Below are 14,104 nucleotides of genomic sequence, written 5' to 3' on the forward strand. Positions count from 1 at the left end.
TCCCTACTTTTATACTCAATTCCCCTTGCAATAAACAATCCATGTCTTCCTTATCACTTGCTGTACCTATAGACTAACATTGTGATTCATGTACCAGGACACCCAGATCCCTCTGTACCATGGAGTTCACATTTTCCCACATTATACTTCATCTGTCAAATTTTTAACCTGCTCAGTTAACCTATCTCAATCTATCTTTGTAGGTACTGATGTCCTCTTGACAGCTTACTTTCCTTCTTATCTGTGTCATCAGCAAAATTAGCTACTATACATTCCATCACTTCTTACAAGTCATCAATATGGATTGTAAATAGTTGAGGCCCCAGCACTGATCCCTGTAGCACTCTAGTAACAGGTCGCCAACCCGGAAAAGGCCCATTTATCCCTACTCTCTGCTTCTTGTTAGCTAACCAATCCTCTATCTATGCTAATATTCTACTCCCTACACTATGAGCTTTTATATTTTTGTAGCAACCTTTGATGTAGCAATTCAATTGACTGCCTTTTGGAAATCCAAGTACACCAAGTTCCCCTTTATCTACCTTGCTTGTTACTGCCTCAAATAAGTTAAACACCATTTCCATTTCACAAAACCATGTTGGCTCTGCCTAATTGTATTATGATTTTCTAAATGTTACCTTCTAATAATGGATTCTAGCATTTTCCCCAAGAGACTTGGTAGGCTAACTGGCCTACAGCTTCCTGCTTTCTATCTCCCTCCTTTCTTAAAGATGTCACATTCACAATATTCCAATCTGCTGGGACCTTTCCAGAATCAATGAATCTGCTAAAGGCCAACATTGCCAGCAGTGGGCTAATAAAATGGCCGCCTGCGCGTGTGGGCTGTGCATTGCCAAGCTGCCTGATGTACTGTGTGGCAGCTCATTTAAATACCAGAGTCAGCTTGCACACCACCACCCCCACCCCCCCCAAACACGTGGAGGGGGCGGACTCTCCGGCGCTGGTGTCAGCTGATACCATTTTTAAAGAGCAGCCAGCCAGCCCTGCTGGTTGATTTAAAATTTTTAATGACATACACCCCACACTGTTGCAATAAAAATTCTATTGCCCCTATCCCACCCACCCCAATAACACTCAGTATTTGCCCTTTCCTCCCCCCAAAACACAACTTTGAAATATGACCTTCCCCTCCCAACCCAAGACTGCACAAAGTTCATCCCTACCCACCATCCCCTACCTACATTGATGGTAATTTAATCCCGTCCCCTCCACTAAAATTTACATTCCCCCCTACCCACCAGTGTGCAGCCTGCTTTCCTCAGGTGGGGAAAATGAAGGCGCTGGGGTGTCAGCTGCCCCTCAAGATCACGGCGGGCCTGGAAGATTCCAGCCAAGTATTATAATTTATTCACTTCATTTACATATGCCAAGTAGGGTCCCATCGCCCAGCGGCGGGGAGCCGCCACGGAGCCTCGCCATCAGGCCTGGCCCTCCCAGCGTTGGGTTCCTTGGCAGGCATTTGCCTCACTGATCTTCCAGCATCCCCCACCAAGGAGCCTGACGTCAGAGGCCCCTGTGTCCTCCTCAACCTTGACCTTTTTGTATGGTCTGTAGTACAAGAGAGAGAAATGGTTATGTTTAAGTGCAAAGAATACCTCCGAGCATGATGCAAGAGATCACATGTGTCAGGGACTTAGAGATGCAGTGTGGCTTTAGAGGAGTTATAAAGTAATAAAGGTTAATGTTCTAATTGCTCCAGACTAAGGAATCTTTTCATTCATGGGATGTGGGCATCGCTGGCTTTGCCAGCATTTATAGCCCATTCCTAATTGCTCTTGAGAAGGTGGTGGTGAGCCACCTTCTTGAACCACAGCAGTCCATGTGGTGTAGGTACATCCATAGTGCTGTTAGTGAAGGAACGGTGATACAGTTCCAAGTCAGGATGGTGTGTGGCTTAGAAGGGAACTTGCAGGTGGTGTTCCTATGCATTTGCTGCCCTTCTCCTTCTAGGTGGTCACGGGTTTGGAAGGTGATGTCTATGGAGCCTTGGTGCATTGCTGCAGTACATCTTGTAGATAGTACATACTGCTGCCACTGTGTTGGTGGTGCAGGGAGTGAATGTTTGTAGATGGACTGCTTTGTCCTGGATGGTGGTGTTGCAGGGTATTCCCAAGCGCAGAGGCACCTGCAGTTAATATCATACTGTTTAAATATTATTTGAGTAACCAGTAACATAATATTAGTGAACAGTGAGGAGGTTGCAAAGCACCATGGGGCTCAGTGAACTTGACCACATTCCACAGGAGCTGAGTAATCCAATCTCAAACAAAAGGCTAATTAAAATCAAAAGCAGACACCCTTGTGGAATGCTGACAAAGGTGCTAGCCTGTAACGACGTGAAAACATCATGAATAATCCACTATCTGTGTATGGGCCGGTAACGAGGTGAAGATAAGGGGGTATGGAAAACATCATGAGTAATCCCCTATCTGTGTATGGGCCGGTCATGCAGCCCCTCTATGCCCAGTAACCGCTTCTATTGGCTCCAATAATCAATGTATATATTCGATAATCATTGTGATTGGACCATGTCCGGCCGGGATGGGCTGAGTAACTGTTTGAAAATGTATAAGTATGGATGATTTTCCTTTGTTCAGTGGAGAGGCATCTGGACAGCCCAGTGACCTGCTCCCTGCTGGCATAACTAAATAAACTGTGACATTGGAGCAGACCTGAGTGTCGAGTGATTCTTCTAGATTCATTCCCGCTAACAATTGGCATAGTCGGCAGGATCAGGTGCAAGTCAACTCTTCTGCGACCCTGATATCCCAATCACCCAGCCTGAGCCGGAAATTAAGAGGACTGAGTCCCACATTAAGGCCAGGAATTAAGTGGGCGAAGGGAACGTAAAGGGGCAAGGGGGAGTTGGCTGAAGCCTGATCCCAAACTTGAGAACAAGATTCGGCGGTCATTAATGCCATCAGGAATACCGGGTGAGTATCTTTAAAGCTTATCCCGGGGCCTGGGTGGTGTTTCGCGACCGACGAATGCCAAGTTTGTGAACAGGATCTGAACAATGGTCAAATGGTGGTAGGTAGTTCGTTAAGAGACGTAGGCACTGTCAGGGAGGGTTTGGAATATATGTATGCGTATATATATAAGCTTGTTGTATGAAATATGGACAGACTTGTGACCCGACAGTTAGCCAGGAGACGGTCTACTACAAGTTGCGCTAGGTTAAAAGCGGACCGCAGAGTAGATTCTAACGGTTCTAATCCTACCCAAGCCTGGCCAGTGAAAAGATAGAGCTCGAGCGGGGATCAGAGGGGTCCCTTACCTGCCACTTGGCAGAGAAACATAAAAAGTTGATTGATAAGATGATTACATCTAATTGGAATCCCCACGACCCTGCCGCAAAACAAAGGGAGTGGTGACAAAAAGAAGAAAAGCATTCACTAACTTTATGGCAGAGCGACATAAAAGACTATGTTTTAGAGTAAAAACAAGTTACTGTCTTTGATTCGACTGAGAATGTTGGAAGCGTCCACGAATGAATTGAATGTCTGGGATGTGCAGCTTGTGTTCTGTAGAACTGACTGTCATTAACTCTTTGTTGTCTGGCTTTAATGTTGAAAGCATGAGTCTATTAAGTTGTTTGGAATTGAATGAGTGTGAAAAGTGATTGTTGAGTGTGTTCATTTCGATTTAAGATTGTGCACCCAGGAATGGGATATTAACTTAAAATATAATTCAAGTTTAAGTTTTATTATTTTAAAAGTTGGTTTTGCAACTGTGAAAAGGCAATGAACAATTTTCTAAGAGATAAGCTTCAGCCTTGAAGGTCTGAAGATGTTTGGCAGAAATCCAATTTGAAGTTTACAACTCCTGCTTTAATTGGAGTTCCAGTTTAAAATCTGTTCTAGTTTTGGAGTTTAAATTAAAGACATGTTTTACTGACTGTTTTAAGTAGCAAATGTCAGGAATTGGATATTGGTTTTCAGGGAGAGAAGGATAAGCAAGGGAGAGAAGGATAAGCAAAGGAGATAATGGGAAAGATTAAAGTTTGTGTAAGGAGCTGGTGTTAAGTCTTTTGTTGTAAGAATGTTAAATAACTTTTTCTTTAGTTTTTGGTTTTATTACAGTCATTTGAAAAGGCGCCCGAAGTACAAGAAAAAATGACGTAACTTACCTATCTTTAAAAAAAATGCATGTGCTATTCTGTTCTGTGTGTAGTTAATAAGTATTATAAGTTAATAAGTCTGAATTAAATTAATACTGTTAAGGTTAATTGACCTGTTCAGTTGAAAAAAAAAAATGGAAATGTCATTTGCAACCACAATGAACTTTCAAGTTTAGCATGTCGAGTTTTGGGGGAGTCTTAAGTTCCGGACATAGGACTCACTCATAACATCGGCAGTTTTGATTTTTAAATATTTATTGCAGTGAATTGGAATTTGGAATCATCTTTGTTATAAAAAAATCCTTGGATTAGAAACCTCTTACAAAAGATGCTAAAAGTTTGGAAACAATTGGAATTTAATCTAAAATGCTGTCCTTCCTGATGGAGATGGTTTCCTTTGAAGTTGATAATGTTACTAAAGATTTTGTTGTTTGAAAATCCTAAGGATACCAAAAAACATTTAAAATGGAGTTTAGTTCTTTTCTATTAAAAAAAAGGGTTACGTAAAGCGATGCAGCGGAGAATGCTTTGCTCCGCCCATTTGGAGACAAGCAAGAAATTAACCTTGCTGCAACTATCTTTATCAATGAGACAAAGTGCTTGAGAAGGAGAAATAGTTGCAAGCACTTCTGTCTTTAATAAAAAACAAATGCAATGTCACCAAGTCTGGGCATAAGAAATTGGAATCGATAAACAAAATTAAATTGATATGAGTGGTTATTTAAAGCATTCAAAGGAAAATTTACTGTTATTTGAATTTGGAATAATCTGAGATGTCGAAAATCCAGGTTTAATTTGGCAAGTTATTTAAGGAATTAAAATGTCATCTAAGGTAAAAAAAAACAATATATAGTAATGCCTGAAATCAAATGGAAATGTTTGATTTCTGTTTTAAGGAATTATGAATATTAATTGTAAAGGTTCTCCAGGGCTCAAAATGAAATAGAATTATAATTAATAGGAATTGGCAATTAGATCTGGCTGATGCAAGAGCTAATAAAGGAATTCTGGGTATAAACAAATGGTGAAATTAGAATTCAAACAGCTAAAATAATATTGTGTGAAATTTCCAAGAAGTCTAGAATTTTACAGTGAAAGTCAGGAAAGTGTAGATAAGTTTAGATAGTTTTCTCTTGGAGATATGGGTTTTTAGGAGAGCTACATTTGAAAGTCTGGCCATTTTTGATCTTTTGATAAGATCACCTGACGAACGGGTCTCAAACATGTTTACCAACTTGAGAAACAGCATGGCATGAAATGTTTAATGCAGCCAGTGCAGTGAGACAACTCAGAGAAAATGACTTTATAATAATCAGGATAAATTAAACACCTTAATAATGATAGGAAGGGCAATGAGGTTGTCAGGGCATGTCATAGCAGGTAGTGAGGAAATAGGACCCGCTAGAGAAAGGGTTAAAAGATTTTTGAAGGAGTTGTGCAGACAACTGCACAAGGTGAGGCAGGAGGTTCTATAGAAACATGATAGAGGAACAGACAAAGGTGCCTGTTGTGGGAGACAAAGTAATGGTAAAGGGAAGGGCCGATGGAAACATTGGTCCCAACTGAAGGTATATAAAGACAACAGCAAATGATAGACTCCGAAATAAACACCACCTGGTACGCAAAGAGATACCGGGAATGGAAGAATACACTTGAGAATGGACTACTCGGGGGGCTGGGAATAATGGTAGTGTTGATAGGCATTTGGATTATTATTAGATGGGCTACTAACTGGGCAAGGATTGTGGGGAACGAAGCCCGAGCGTGATGGGACCGTATAGATAATTTCGAAAGAGTAGAGATGATAAGAATATAAATTAACTCCTGGATTCCCCAGGACATGTTCGGTCCCCACAGGTAGACATGGATCCCTCATCGGGGGATACTCACAACATGGACAAGTACTAACACCTGGTGACCACCAAGGCAGTGTGTTTAAATTACAGATATAACCACCAGTGGCGAATGGGAAAGAACCGGACTGTAGTGGCTGTGGGGCCTGATGCTAATATCCGGAGAGGAAGAACAAAGACCAAAATGGATGCACAACGGATTAATGAAAGGAGTATTAATATGGACTATATGAACTATGGGGCATTGAACATGTTGGATGGGAAGTGTATAATGGCAAGTAAACCTACTTGACTGCATGGCTTACGGTGAATCCGGGCAAAGATGCAGTATGTGTACGGTGTTCCACAGATAACCGTGCTAACTGCGTGATCAGACAGAAAGGGGAAGGGGTAACTGAGAGCTGTGTCTTTGGAATGGTTTGTGCCCCTCCCATTGGGCAACAGATAAGGAAAGGTGAAAGGAACATGGATGTGTGTGGGTACATAGAGCCCAGGGGAAGCGTTGTATGATAATGTTAAACATGAGATTGTGCCTGTCCTGGTCAATATCTCAGGGATGCAAATGCCAGGATATTGTACAGAACAGGCAAGAAATATGTATAGTGTATTAAATAAGATTGTAATGCAGCAGGCTGCCGATGCCATGGGTGCCACTAGATTTAGAGGCCAGGATCAGCTTTATAGAACAAAGAGGGGGATAGTTAATGACGTTGCTACTGGATTCAATACCGGTGCCTCCATAGTAAACTCATTAGATATATAAGGCCTGAATGAAAAGATGGAACACCTTAAAGGAGTAATGAAGGGACTCTTAAAGACAGCAGAGAAAAATCAGGAGGATCAGACCAATCTGGGAGAAGAGGGCACGGAGATACAATTAGACGGAATTACAATATTAGAGGCACATTCCAGAACCGTCAACCACCTCATAGAAAGAGAACGGGAAGATGCCGCAAAGCTAAGGCAGGGACAACTCGGTCACGCTTATGGATTGTGGATGGTGGGACAAACACGACACAACCTCGATCAGATCCAAAGGGGGGGGGGAAGGTGCCCGATTGGATAGACAGCCCACATCTGGCTCGGCTAGCCGAGCGAAAAGGGACACTGGACAATTGTACTCCGAAAGGACTCACCAGAGTATACCCAATGAACCCAGATTGTGAAATGGGCAAAGCTACAGGAGTGGCAATAGTCCTGATGATCCCAATAGTCACTGTAGGGACTCAGGGCCATTTCCCCATTACCAGTTGGAAAATATTGGGGTCGTACGGGGTAATACCTCCCTCCGCTACTATTTAACTGAAACCTCTGCCATTCTCAGAAACAATACACTATATGAAACCTCCCTCATGGGATGAAAGCAAAGGGGGGACTTACAGTATGTCCTCACCCAGTGGGACAGGGAGAACTGGATGAATGTGGTTTCAATCGAACCGACGGTTGTGTCGTAGAGATCATACCTGCCCCAAAGCATTTTGCAAGAACAGGCTACGGAGGTAAAGGGAAATACTGCGTTTCCACCACAGAAAGTTCCTACCACTACAATAATCTACAATGCCCTATCCCATTTTCTAACTTTTGCTTTCCGCCCTTACGACCAGTCACTATAGGGCAAGCCCGAATTATCCAGGTTCGGCATAGAGGTACCAAGATCATTAACGTCACTGATTATCTCCATGACCACCTACAGGATTACAAGGAACCGGAGCCAGTCCCCATCCCACACCTGGCCGAAGTACTAAGGGAATTAAGGCTCAGGGTGGGCCAATCCGTAAAACTCTACCACCAACTGCAGACAAAAATCAAAAAGCTAGAGAAAGATACGGACACAGAATTGCAGGACCGGAGTTGGTGGGAGAAGATCTGGGATTGGGGGATGAACGTCAATATCCACCCTTGGATTAGGATAATTTCTCATGTGCTAGTCGGAGTACAGTTGATACTGGCCATAACATGGGGCAAACTGGCCTGCCGATCATGCAGACGATATGTGCAGCGAAGGAGGGTGAAAACTAGAGCAAAAGCAAGACAGACAATTTGTCTATCCAGGGGAATAAGTCATTTGGATCACATTAATGTGATATAGTACGACCGGAATTCCTGAAATCACGTGACTGGCCAGCACGTCCGAGGCAGGGAATACCGGGCGAGTTTAAAGGGTTAAAAAAAAATAAATAAATAAATAAATAGTGTCGGTTGGGAAGACTAGGGTTAGTCTCCTACCGAAAGGGGGGATTGTTGTAGGGTATTCCCAAGCGCAGAGGCACCTACAGTAAATATCATACTGTTTAAATATTATTTGAGTAACCAGTAACATAATATTAGTGAACAGTGAGGAGGTTGCAAAGCACCATGGGGCTCAGCGAACTTGACCACATTCCACAGGAGCTGAGTAATCCAATCTCAAACAAAAGGCTAATTAAAATCAAAAGCAGACACCCTTGTGGAATGCTGACAAAGGTGCTAGCCTGTAACGACGTGAAAACATCATGAATAATCCCCTATCTGTGTATGGGCCGGTAACGAGGTGAAGATAAGGGGGTATGGAAAACATCATGAGTAATCCCCTATCTGTGTATGGGCCGGCCATGCAGCCCCTCTATGCCCAGTAACCGCTTCTATTGGCTCCAATAATCAATGTATATAATCGATAATCATTGTGATTGGACCATGTCCGGCCAGGATGCGCTGAGTAACTGTTTGAAAATGTATAAGTATGGATGATTTTCCTTTGTTCAGTGGAGAGGCATCTGGACAGCCCAGTGACCTGCTCCCCGCTGGCGTAACTAAATAAACTGTTTGACATTGGAGCAGACCTGAGTGTCGAGTGATTCTTCTAGAACAAAGAACAAAGAACAAAGAAAATTACAGCACAGGAACAGGCCCTTCGGCCCTCCAAGCCTGCGCCGATCCAGATCCTCTATCTCAGGGTCTGTATCTCTTTTCTTCCTGCCCATTCATGTATCTGTCTAGATACATCTTAAAAGACGCCATCGTGCCCGCATCTACCACCTCCGCTAGCAACGCGTTCCAGGCACCCACCACCCTCTGCGTAAAGAACTTTCCACGCATATCCCCCCTAAACTTTTCCCCTTTCACTTTGAACTCGTGTCCCCTTGTAATTGAATCCCCCACTCTGGGAAAAAGCCTCTTGCTATCCACCCTGTCTATACCTCTCATGATTTTGTACACCTCAATCAGGTCCCCCCTCAACCTCCGTCTTTCTAATGAAAATAATCCTAATCTACTCAACCTCTCTTCATAGCTAGCGCCCTCCATACCAGGCAACATCCTGGTGAACCTCCTCTGCACCCTCTCCAAAGCATCCACATCCTTTTGGTAATGTGGCGACCAGAACTGCACGCAGTATTCCAAATGTGGCCGAACCAAAGTCCTATACAATCTATTCTAGATTCATTCCCGCTAACAGTGGTGTTGAGCTTCTAGTGTTGTTGGAGCTGCATCCATCCAGGCAAGTGGAGAGTATTCCATCACACTCCTGACATGTGCCTTGTAGATGGTGGCCAGGCTTTGGGGAGTCAGATTGTGAATAACCTGCCACAGGATTTCTAGCCTCTGACCTGCTCTTGTAGTCATGGTATTTATATGACTACTCCAGTTCAGTTTGTGGTCAATGGTAATCCCCAGGATGTTGATAGTAGGGATCGGAGGGATCATAATGCCATTGAATGTCAAGGGGAGATGGTTAGATTCTCTCAAGATAATCCTTGCCTATGAATGTTACATGCCACTTATTAGCCCAAGCCTGGATGTTGTCCAGGTCTTGCTGCCTTTCCTCTCTCTAAGTTAGACTAGCTAATCATATTAAAGTGGCAGCATACCAAACAAACATACATGGTAGTCAGTGGTAGGATCAAGATTTGTGGTCCTTACCATGCTGCACCCAGAAGAATTTGGAGAAACACTTTCAAGAGGGATAAGAATACAAGAAATAGAAGCAGGAGTAGGCCATTCAGCCCCTCAAGGCTGCCCAGCCATTCAATAAGATCATGATCTGGCCCAGACCTCAACTCCTCTTTCATGCCAGCTCCTCATAGCCCTCAACTCTGATATTTCAAAAATCTATCTACCTCCTCTTTAAATACTTTGTGATCTAACCTCCGCAACACTCTGGCTGAAAAAAGCACCAAAACTTCAGAACAGGCTGTGGAAAAGCTCCTGAACTGCTTCGTGGACCAAGGAGACACAGGGAATTGGCCTGTAAAAATCATGCCCAGCAATTGCAGCCTTCAAGGTCAGGGAACCAAGCAATAATTGGGGATCTGGTGAGCAACCCTGAAAGAAGCTAAAAGATTTGTGCCTAACAGCACTAATCAGGCAGCACCTGGAAAAATCAAATATCCTTAGCGAGGACAGATTTGAGGTTGGCACTTTTATATGTGGTGACTGGAGTGAACAAAAAGAAAATACAAGGCTGCAAATACTCGATACTCTAACAGAAGGGAGTTAAAGGAGTATATTAGTGGCTACAAAACATGTAAAACAAGGAGGAAATAAATCCGAAGTTTAGCAGCAAGATTTCACAGGGAGAAATGGTGGCCAAAGTAGAATCAGTGCAGGGCTGAAAAAGCATGGGAAATTTGATGCTGGAGGGATAAACTCAAAAGTGAAAATAAAACAAATAGAAGCTACGGATCTTAAATTCACAATTCCAGAGAGGGGTTTGGACACATGGAAAGACCAAATTAAACCCAAAATTGGTCATGTATTAATTCCTCAGTCTCATCCTAAGGGACCATGCTTACTTTCACTACTCTCTTCCTTTTTATATAGTTGTAGAAGCTCTCACTGTTTGTTTTTATATTTCTTGCTAGTTTACTCTCATTCTAATTTTTCCATCTTTTTTTTTAATTAATATTTTGCTGGTTTCTAAAATTTTCCCAGGCTTCTGGCCTACTACTAATCTTCACAGCATTGTTTGCCTTTTCTTTCAATTTGATACCATCCTGAACTTGCTTGGTTAGCCACAGATGGTGCATTTTTCTCAGTCTTTTTCTCAAATGGTATATATAGAATTTACAGTTTTGATACACCTATAAAGAACACTGCACCCTATAATTAACTCACAATGCCCAAAGCCTTCACATTTAATTAGTGGAGCATAGCAACCATTGTTTGGTATGTACATGCAGCATCCAATTTGAATGCAGGAAAGTCCTGAACAGCAAATGAGACAAACAGGTAATTTGATTTTGGTGGTCTGGGTTGAGGGAGGAACGTTGGTCAGCACAGGAAGATTAATTAATCCTTCAAATTTTGCTATGTGAACATTAGAGACTGCCACAACCAACATTACTTTAGGATAATATTTTATCCAAAAGGAGATAACCTCCAATCATGCTCTGTACATGAATCGTCATATTCCCAGGCTATCCTGGGAACTGTACTTGCTGTAATCTCATCAGGTGCAGAAGGCTGCTCAAATTTCTTGAAAGTACTTTGGAGGTGGTTATTCTTGTTGTGTCGGCTATAGCCCTATCAGCCTGACTATTTAAATAGCCACTTCCCTGTGATTTGGGAGAGAGTTAAGTTCAAGGCATTCTGGCATCTGGATTTACCACCCCACTATAAATCAAAGGCAAGGAATTCAATGACCACAATCAAACTGGAGAAAAATACATTTTCTTTAAATACAATTCTATTAATATCTAATCATTTCATAATAGAATGGCTTACATAGAAATAGTCAATGGGCTCATATATGCGTCGGAAGAGCTGTCTCACCCATAATATCTTTCCAGCTACAGGAGGCATGTCTCTGGCAAGTGGTGGTTTCTCTTTACTAGCCTGGTAATGCTGCAGATAGACAGAATTATAAAAGTGAAAATTCAGACAACAAATTGATCAACATAAAAGGATGTATTTTACAACTTATTGTGCTAAGTCTTATTCTCCTTATAAATCTTATTTTTCTAGTTTGTTTTTAAATAACCCGATATTTTGTATGGTATCAATACAGGCCTTTTTTGAAAATAGTATCAACTAAGTTTGAGTTCAGACAAGCATGATTTCCCCAGCATTTAATTGACATCCTCGTAACAACTATAAGCACCCTACAAATTTTACCCCTTATCACTCTTGGTAGTTTTGGAAAGTAGCATATAGCCCAATGGATTCATTTATTATGAGCTGTTAACCTGTTTAGGTTATCAATCCTCTTTTAGCCATGTGTTTATTTCTCTAATCTGCTTGACCCTTTGCCAAATTTGCACATGGCTCAGGTAGCAATCCAGAGCTTATTACTCTTGAGGTTCTGTTTATTAATTTGGAACTCAGTTCCTCAGTCTGCTTCTACAGGACTTCATTCTACTTATGTCACTGATTCCTATATGGACTATGACAACTGGATTTTCCCCCTTCCACTCCAAGTTCTTCACCTGCTGCACTAGGCAAGCAATGCAACCTTCATAACTCCCAGCCTCTACCTCAGAGGACAGCATCTATTCCTGACTATATTGCCTATCAATACCACTTTCATTTACATTCCCCCCCACTTGAATGGGCTTCTGCATTATGTGCTTTTCTTTTTGCTTATCCATCCTGCAGTCCTGGTTAACAACCAACCTAAACAAATGGCAGGAGGCTCCACAAACGAGCCCATCTTCAAACAATAGTGGAGCCAGTGAAAAAGCCAACCTCAAGTACTGACAACCTTCAGCCAGAAGTGCCAGTAGTTGACCATCACAGATGCCAGTCTTCAGCCAATTTGAATTACTCCACTTGATATCAAGAAGTGACTAAGCACATTGGATACAGCAAAGGTTACAGGGCCCAACATCCTGGCAAGACAAGGTGGTACATAACAGGCAGCAGCACCTAACAGAGCACGTGAGGCTGCTTGTCCTTACTTCGATGGAGGAGAGGGTGTTTGCCTTCATTATAGGCATGAAGGAGGCCATGGCCAACAGCAGGACTGACATCAAAAAAGAGACAGTATGCTTATATCTAATCCTCTTTCTCACATTCAACTCCTCTCATCCCACAATCTCCTCTGATTTACAAATTGCAGATGATCTAAGCATGCATCCATTCCAATCCTCTCATCATAACCCTACCCTTGTGCCTTTCTTCTTTGAGACAGCCAAGAAGTGCAACCTGGTCTTGCAGTAGTGAAGGAGCCCAATGTGAAGGAGACTGAAGGAACTCTGAGCTGAATTTTACGACCCCCTCAGCGTCGGGAGAGGGGGGGGGGGGTGTGTGGTAGTGACAGGGTGGCCTGTCAAATACAACCCGCCACAACCCCCAACGTGGCGAAGACCCCACCGCGTATTACTGGCAGCAAGGCCTTGGTGTGCCCCCACCACCCCAAGCGGCAGGGCCACTTGAATATTAAAATTAATTTTTAAAATTAAGATGAACTTACCTGGTCCTAGCAGCTGTCCCACGCTGATATTATGGGCGCCAGCTGCAACTCGCACACCTCCCAAACTCCAAATGGAGTGGTGGGTGGGGAGGACTGAAATTATCAGGGCGGGGGTCATGAAAAACCTTAATTGGTTGTGGGGATGGTGGGAAGAGGTTGAACGGCAAAGGTGACCAAGTTCAGGGGGGGGGGGGGGAAAAAAAGTCATGTTGGGAATAAACTTTATTTTTTGGCCTTTCCCAGCAGAAAAAAGTGTGGTCACTGGCAGGGCGGGAGAGGCGATTCCTTTTTTTTTAGTTTTATGAAATTAAATTTCTCTTTAGATATGTAAATTCAATTGCAGGGCTTGAAGCCCTTTAAAAGATGGCACTGGTGCCTGTTCAGTGGCACCAGACGCCATCGCTGGAGATGGAGTGGCAGTGGCTGCCCCCATGTCATTGGAGTGGCTGCTCCGCTCCCTCCAGAAATAAAATTCAGCCCACTCTCGATCTCACTTGCAGACACCAGCTCAGGTACTGGCACTGCATGTAGTTTAGAGGGTAGCAAAGAGGCAGATTCTGCAAATTGTGAATCATTGAGCAGGATTGAAGGGCAGCAAGTACATGGGGAAAAGTGGTGCAGGTGCCAGTTTGCTGAAGGGTTAGGTTGCAGACAAGTTCTGCTAAAGACTCAGATGAATACATCGATGGGGGTAGTGTACAAGTAAAGGCTGATGGGTATGTA

The 14,104-nt window shown here is 43.0% G+C and overlaps 1 protein-coding gene across 1 annotated transcript in view; it reads right to left on the bottom strand.

Annotated features, from left to right (window-relative positions):
- LOC137367179 (dynein axonemal heavy chain 8-like) overlaps window positions 1-14,104 on the bottom strand; it is a 2,062,041-nt gene that overhangs the window by 1,619,529 nt on the left and 428,408 nt on the right. The window contains exon 16 of the mRNA XM_068028615.1: window positions 11,695-11,814. Coding sequence (XP_067884716.1) covers window positions 11,695-11,814 — 120 coding nt within the window. The remainder of the gene's footprint in view (window positions 1-11,694; window positions 11,815-14,104) is intronic.

Source organism: Heterodontus francisci, chromosome 3 (genome assembly GCF_036365525.1).
Source record: "Heterodontus francisci isolate sHetFra1 chromosome 3, sHetFra1.hap1, whole genome shotgun sequence".
In the NCBI taxonomy this organism is placed as follows: Eukaryota; Metazoa; Chordata; class Chondrichthyes; order Heterodontiformes; family Heterodontidae; genus Heterodontus; species Heterodontus francisci.